Source organism: Entelurus aequoreus, linkage group LG12 (assembly GCF_033978785.1).
Source record: "Entelurus aequoreus isolate RoL-2023_Sb linkage group LG12, RoL_Eaeq_v1.1, whole genome shotgun sequence".
Classification (NCBI taxonomy): domain Eukaryota; kingdom Metazoa; phylum Chordata; class Actinopteri; order Syngnathiformes; family Syngnathidae; genus Entelurus; species Entelurus aequoreus.
The window spans coordinates 72,722,811-72,732,810 of NC_084742.1; the positions used below are offsets into that span (position 1 = coordinate 72,722,811).

Genomic DNA, 10,000 nt, shown 5'->3' on the forward strand with positions numbered 1-10,000 from the left:
ATAATACATACTGACTGGTATACACACAATACATACTGACTGGTATACACACATAATACATACTGACTGGTACACACACGATACATACTGACTGGTATACACACATAATACATACTGACTGGTATACACACATAATACACACTGACTGGTATACACACATAATACATACTGACTGGTATACACACATAATACACACTGACTGGTATACACACATAATACATACTGACTGGTATACACACATAATACACACTGACTGGTATACACACGTAATACATACTGACTGGTATACACACATAATACATACTGACTGGTACACACACATAATACACACTGACTGGTATACACACATAATACATACTGACTGGTATACACACATAATACACACTGACTGGTATACACACATAATACACACTGACTGGTACACACACATAATACACACTGACTGGTACACACACATAATACATACTGACTGGTATACACACAATACATACTGACTGGTATACACACATAATACATACTGACTGGTACACACACGATACATACTGACTGGTATACACACAATACATACTGACTGGTACACACACGATACATACTGACTGGTATACACACATAATACATACTGACTGGTATACAACACATAATACATACTGACTGGTATACACACATAATACACACTGACTGGTATACACACATAATACATACTGACTGGTACACACACGATACATATTGACTGGTATACACACGATACATACTGACTGGTATACACACATAATACATACTGACTGGTACACACACATAATACACACTGACTGGTACACACACGATACATACTGACTGGTACAACACACATAATACACACTGACTGGTACACACACATAATACATACTGACTGGTATAACACACATAATACATACTGACTGGTACACACACGATACATACTGACTGGTATACACACATAATACACACTGACTGGTATACACACACAATACATACTGACTGGTATACACACATAATGCATACTGACTGGTATACACACATAATACATACTGACTGGTATACACACATAATACATACTGACTGGTATACACACATAATACACACTGACTGTATACACACATAATACATACTGACTGGTATACACACATAATACACACTGACTGGTACACACACATCATACACACTGACTGGTATACACACATAATACACACTGACTGGTACACGCACATCATACACACTGACTGGTATACACACATAATACACACTGACTGGTACACACACATAATACACACTGACTGGTACACACACATAATACACACTGACTGGTATACACACATAATACACACTGACTGGTATACACACATAATACATACTGACTGGTATACACACATAATACATACTGACTGGTATACACACATAATACATACTGACTGGTATACACACATAATACATACTGACTGGTACACACACATAATACATACTGACTGGTATACACACATAATACATACTGACTGGTATACACACATAATACATACTGACTGGTATACACACATAATACACACTGACTGGTACACACACATCATACACACTGACTGGTATACACACATAATACACACTGACTGGTACACGCACATCATACACACTGATTGGTATACACACATAATACACACTGACTGGTACACACACATAATACATACTGACTGGTATACACACATAATACATACTGACTGGTACACACACATAATACATACTGACTGGTACACACACATAATACATACTGACTGGTAGACACACATAATACATACTGACTGGTATACACACATAATACATACTGACTGGTATACACACATATTACACACTGACTGGTACACGCACATCATACATACTGACTGGTATACACACATAATACACACTGACTGGTATACACACATAATACATACTGACTGGTATACACACATAATACATACTGACTGGTATACACACATAATACACACTGACTGGTATACACACATAATACATACTGACTGGTATACACACATAATACATACTGACTGGTACACACACATAATACATACTGACTGGTATACACACATAATACACACTGACTGGTACACGCACATCATACACACTGACTGGTATACACACATAATACACACTGACTGGTATACACACATAATACACACTGACTGGTATACACACATAATACATACTGACTGGTATACACACATAATACATACTGACTGGTATACACACATAATACATACTGACTGGTACACACACATAATACATACTGACTGGTATACACACATAATACATACTGACTGGTATACACACATAATACATACTGACTGGTATACACACATAATACACACTGACTGGTACACACACATCATACACACTGACTGGTATACACACATAATACACACTGACTGGTACACGCACATCATACACACTGATTGGTATACACACATAATACACACTGACTGGTACACACACATAATACATACTGACTGATATACACACATAATACATACTGACTGGTATACACACATAATACATACTGACTGGTACACACACATAATACATACTGACTGGTAGACACACATAATACATACTGACTGGTAGACACACATAATACATACTGACTGGTATACACACATAATACATACTGACTGGTATACACACATAATACACACTGACTGGTACACGCACATCATACATACTGACTGGTATACACACATAATACACACTGACTGGTACACGCACATCATACACACTGACTGGTATACACACATAATACACACTGACTGGTACACACACATAATACATACTGACTGATATACACACATAATACACACTGACTGGTATACACACAATACATACTGACTGGTATACACACATAATACACACTGACTGGTACACGCACATCATACACACTGACTGGTATACACACATAATACACACTGACTGGTACACACACATAATACACACTGACTGGTACACACACATAATACACACTGACTGGTATACACACATAATACACACTGACTGGTATACACACATAATACATACTGACTGGTATACACACATAATACATACTGACTGGTATACACACATAATACATACTGACTGGTATACACACATAATACATACTGACTGGTACACACACATAATACATACTGACTGGTATACACACATAATACATACTGACTGGTATACACACATAATACATACTGACTGGTATACACACATAATACACACTGACTGGTACACACACATCATACACACTGACTGGTATACACACATAATACACACTGATTGGTATACACACATAATACACACTGACTGGTACACACACATAATACATACTGACTGGTATACACACATAATACATACTGACTGATATACACACATAATACACACTGACTGGTATACACACAATACATACTGACTGGTATACACACATAATACACACTGACTGGTACACGCACATCATACACACTGACTGGTATACACACATAATACACACTGACTGGTACACACACATAATACACACTGACTGGTACACACACATAATACACACTGACTGGTATACACACATAATACACACTGACTGGTATACACACATAATACATACTGACTGGTATACACACATAATACATACTGACTGGTATACACACATAATACATACTGACTGGTATACACACATAATACATACTGACTGGTACACACACATAATACATACTGACTGGTATACACACATAATACATACTGACTGGTATACACACATAATACATACTGACTGGTATACACACATAATACACACTGACTGGTACACACACATCATACACACTGACTGGTATACACACATAATACACACTGACTGGTACACGCACATCATACACACTGATTGGTATACACACATAATACACACTGACTGGTACACACACATAATACATACTGACTGGTATACACACATAATACATACTGACTGGTACACACACATAATACATACTGACTGGTACACACACATAATACATACTGACTGGTAGACACACATAATACATACTGACTGGTATACACACATAATACATACTGACTGGTATACACACATAATACACACTGACTGGTACACGCACATCATACATACTGACTGGTATACACACATAATACACACTGACTGGTACACGCACATCATACACACTGACTGGTATACACACATAATACACACTGACTGGTACACACACATAATACATACTGACTGATATACACACATAATACACACTGACTGGTATACACACAATACATACTGACTGGTATACACACATAATACACACTGACTGGTACACGCACATCATACACACTGACTGGTATACACACATAATACACACTGACTGGTACACACACATAATACACACTGACTGGTACACACACATAATACACACTGACTGGTATACACACATAATACACACTGACTGGTATACACACATAATACATACTGACTGGTATACACACATAATACATACTGACTGGTATACACACATAATACATACTGACTGGTATACACACATAATACATACTGACTGGTACACACACATAATACATACTGACTGGTATACACACATAATACATACTGACTGGTATACACACATAATACATACTGACTGGTATACACACATAATACACACTGACTGGTACACACACATCATACACACTGACTGGTATACACACATAATACACACTGACTGGTACACGCACATCATACACACTGATTGGTATACACACATAATACACACTGACTGGTACACACACATAATACATACTGACTGGTATACACACATAATACATACTGACTGGTACACACACATAATACATACTGACTGGTACACACACATAATACATACTGACTGGTAGACACACATAATACATACTGACTGGTATACACACATAATACATACTGACTGGTATACACACATAATACACACTGACTGGTACACGCACATCATACATACTGACTGGTATACACACATAATACACACTGACTGGTATACACACATAATACATACTGACTGGTATACACACATAATACATACTGACTGGTATACACACATAATACACACTGACTGGTATACACACATAATACATACTGACTGGTATACACACATAATACATACTGACTGGTACACACACATAATACATACTGACTGGTATACACACATAATACACACTGACTGGTACACGCACATCATACACACTGACTGGTATACACACATAATACACACTGACTGGTATACACACATAATACACACTGACTGGTATACACACATAATACATACTGACTGGTATACACACATAATACATACTGACTGGTATACACACATAATACATACTGACTGGTACACACACATAATACATACTGACTGGTATACACACATAATACATACTGACTGGTATACACACATAATACATACTGACTGGTATACACACATAATACACACTGACTGGTACACACACATCATACACACTGACTGGTATACACACATAATACACACTGACTGGTACACGCACATCATACACACTGATTGGTATACACACATAATACACACTGACTGGTACACACACATAATACATACTGACTGATATACACACATAATACATACTGACTGGTATACACACATAATACATACTGACTGGTACACACACATAATACATACTGACTGGTAGACACACATAATACATACTGACTGGTAGACACACATAATACATACTGACTGGTATACACACATAATACATACTGACTGGTATACACACATAATACACACTGACTGGTACACGCACATCATACATACTGACTGGTATACACACATAATACACACTGACTGGTACACGCACATCATACACACTGACTGGTATACACACATAATACACACTGACTGGTACACACACATAATACATACTGACTGATATACACACATAATACACACTGACTGGTATACACACAATACATACTGACTGGTATACACACATAATACACACTGACTGGTACACACACATAATACACACTGACTGGTACACACACATAATACATACTGACTGGTACACACACATAATACACACTGACTGGTACACACACATAATACACACTGACTGGTACACACACATAATACACACTGACTGGTACACACACATAATACACACTGACTGGTACACACACATAATACACACTGACTGGTACACACACATAATACACACTGACTGGTACACACACATAATACACACTGACTGGTACACACACATAATACATACTGACTGGTACACACACATAATACATACTGACTGGTACACACACATAATACATACTGACTGGTATACACACATAATACACACTGACTGGTACACACACATAATACATACTGACTGGTACACACACATAATACATACTGACTGGTATACACACATAATACATACTGACTGGTACACACACATAATACACACTGACTGATACACACACATAATACATACTGACTGGTATACACACATAATACATACTGACTGGTACACACACATAATACATACTGACTGGTATACACACATAATACACACTGACTGGTATACACACATAATACATACTGACTGATACACACACATAATACATACTGACTGGTATACACACATAATACATACTGACTGGTACACACACATAATACATACTGACTGGTATACACACATAATACATACTGACTGGTATACACACATAATACATACTGACTGGTACACACACATAATACATACTGACTGGTATACACACATAATACATACTGACTGATACACACACATAATACACACTGACTGGTATACACACATAATACATACTGACTGGTACACACACATAATACATACTGACTGATACACACACATAATACATACTGACTGGTATACACACATAATACACACTGACTGGTACACACACATAATACATACTGACTGGTATACACACATAATACACACTGACTGGTACACACACATAATACATACTGACTGGTATACACACATAATACACACTGACTGGTACACACACATAATACACACTGACTGGTACACACACATAATACATACTGACTGATACACACACATAATACATACTGACTGGTATACACACATAATACACACTGACTGGTACACACACATAATACATACTGACTGGTACACACACATAATACACACTGACTGGTAGACACACATAATACATACTGACTGGTACACACACATAATACATACTGACTGATACACACGAGCTATGGAGATGATATCAGTAGAAAAAACTGCATTTAGTTGAGATAATAATGAGTCATATATTGGAATATGGGATACATTATTTAAATTTGTTTGAACTATTAAATGAAGCAAAATATGACTTATTATATCTTTGTGCAAATATTGGACACAGTGTGTTGTCAAGTTTATGAGATGTGATGCAAGTGTAAGCCACTGTCACACTATTGTTCTTGTTTTATTTTGTATTTTTATTAATGTTTGTAATGATAATATCAATGAGGGATTTTTAATCACTGCTATGTTGAAATTGTTACTAATATTGATACTGTTGTTGATAATATTCATTTTTGTTTCACTACTTTTAGATTGTTCCGTGTCATGTTTGTGTTTATTGCTATTCTGAATGTTGCTGGGTCGAGTTTGGTTTTGAAACTGTATTGCATTATTATGGTATTGTTGTGTATTGTTTTCATTAAAAAAAAAAAAAAAAAAATAAAAAAAAATAAAAAAATAAAATAAAATCGTTTTTGAATCGAATCGTGGGACACCCACAGATTCACAGCCCTAATATATATATATATATATATATATATATATATATATATATATATATATATATGTGTATACATACAGTATATATATATAAATGTGTGTATGTATGTATGTATGTGTGTGTGTGTGTGTGTGTGTGTGTGTATATATAATGTTGTTGGAGCCTATATTATTTATTTATTAATTGTTTTGACAATGAAAACAATTAATGCCAAAGATGATGTTGATGAATTATTGGATGTTTTAGATGAATGATGATTGACTGACTGATTGTTTTCAGCTGCTCAGGCTGTTGATGCTGAGCCACTTCCTCCTCCTGGTGAGCCACTTCCTCCTCCTGGTGAGCCACTTCCTCCTCCTGGTGAGCCACTTCCTCCTCCTGGTGAGCCACTTCCTCGTCCTGGTGAGCCACTTCCTCCTCCTGGTGAGCCACTTCCTCCTCCTGGTGAGCCACTTCCTCGTCCTGGTGAGCCACTTCCTCCTCCTGGTGAGCCACTTCCTCCTCCTGGTGAGCCACTTCCTCCTCCTGGTGAGCCACTTCCTCCTCCTGGTGAGCCACTTCCTCCTCCTGGTGAGCCACTTCCTCCTCCTGGTGAGCCACTTCCTCCTCCTGGTGAGCCACTTCCTCCTCCTGGTGAGCCACTTCCTCCTCCTGGTGAGCCACTTCCTCCTCCTGGTGAGCCACTTCCTCCTCCTGGTGAGCCACTTCCTCCTCCTGGTGAGCCACTTCCTCCTCCTGGTGAGCCACTTCCTCCTCCTGGTGAGCCACTTCCTCCTCCTGGTGAGCCACTTCCTCCTCCTGGTGAGCCACTTCCTCCTCCTGGTGAGCCACTTCCTCCTCCTGGTGAGCCACTTCCTCCTCCTACAATTAAGAAGACAGGACAGCTTTTGTCTGTCTATCATGTTGAAGGAGTGAGGAGTGAAACCACTAAATAAGTTATTTTATTTATTTTGAAGCCGCGCTAAATAAGTTATTTTATTTATTTTGAAGCCGCGCTAAATAAGTTATTTTATTTATTTTGAAGCCGCGCTAAATAAGTTATTTTATTTATTTTGAAGCCGCGCTAAATAAGTTATTTTATTTATTTTGAAGCCGCGCTAAATAAGTTATTTTGATTATTTTGAAGCCGCGCTAAATAAGTTATTTTATTTATTTTGAAGCCGCGCTAAATAAGTTATTTTGATTATTTTGAAGCCGCGCTAAATAAGTTATTTTGATGATGTTGAAGTCAACCACGGAGAATAAGTTTTGTTAGTGAAAATAAATGATGATCATTTAGAATGTGGACATATCTCCACGAGTGCTTACTGAGGAATTCAGTGAGTCAAACACTTCCTCCTCAGGACTATCCTGCATGACTTTATTTTTATTTTTTCAAACCTTTTTTGCACGCAAGAGTAGCCGTAACAATTTATGTGTAAGTTAACTTGACGTGTTTGTGCTCATCACTGTGATTGACTTTTTATTCTAATAGTTTCCTATGAATTCATTTATTTCAATGCTTTTATTATGGTACTTATTTCATTTTGTTATGTAAAATGGATGGATCGATGGTTTAAAACAGCATTTTCGTATACTTTTAATGATTTTGTCCTGTTTTTTCTGTTGTATTAGCTTGGCCATATTCACGCCACTAGCTCAATACACCTCAGAGTTTGAAATAAATAAGTATAAATGAATAAATATTGTATAATAACACATATAATAAATAATCATATTGAATAAATAATGGTAATACATACATAACTGTATTCTTTATGCTATGTTATTATTAGAAATACATAACTTTTTACATTTTTGCAGACACATTAGGTAAATTTGTATCAGTATCGGATTGGTATTGCCGATAGCAGCCTGAATTTTACTCGGTATCGGATGGGAAAGAAAAGCAGTTGTATGGCACATCACTAGTATGTACTTTTGTTTTGAAATGATGAACACTAAAGTACTGTAGATTCTGCTGTGAGACAACTGTGGTCAGGTTTAATGAGTTGACGTGATAATGTATTAGATGATTGTAGAAGTGATAGGTTTGTACAACAATAGGCGCAGTGACACCTGAAGATCGTGGCTATTTATAGATATCATCACTAGAACTATATTTTATTCTGAAACTAGAATTTGTGATAGCCTTTGGCTTCAAAGCAAGTCAGGAAGAGTCTGTATGTCTGACAT

At 36.9% G+C, this 10,000-nt stretch overlaps 1 protein-coding gene across 3 annotated transcripts in view; it reads left to right on the top strand.

Annotated features, from left to right (window-relative positions):
• LOC133662547 (uncharacterized) overlaps window positions 1–10,000 on the top strand; it is a 23,463-nt gene that overhangs the window by 10,760 nt on the left and 2,703 nt on the right. Inside the window, exon 3 of one of the 3 annotated variants that reach the window (XM_062066660.1) lies at window positions 8,105–8,290. In XM_062066660.1, the coding sequence (XP_061922644.1) occupies window positions 8,105–8,290 (186 nt within the window). The remainder of the gene's footprint in view (window positions 1–8,104; window positions 8,291–10,000) is intronic. The other 2 variants (XM_062066661.1, XM_062066662.1) reach the window with 2 other exon arrangements.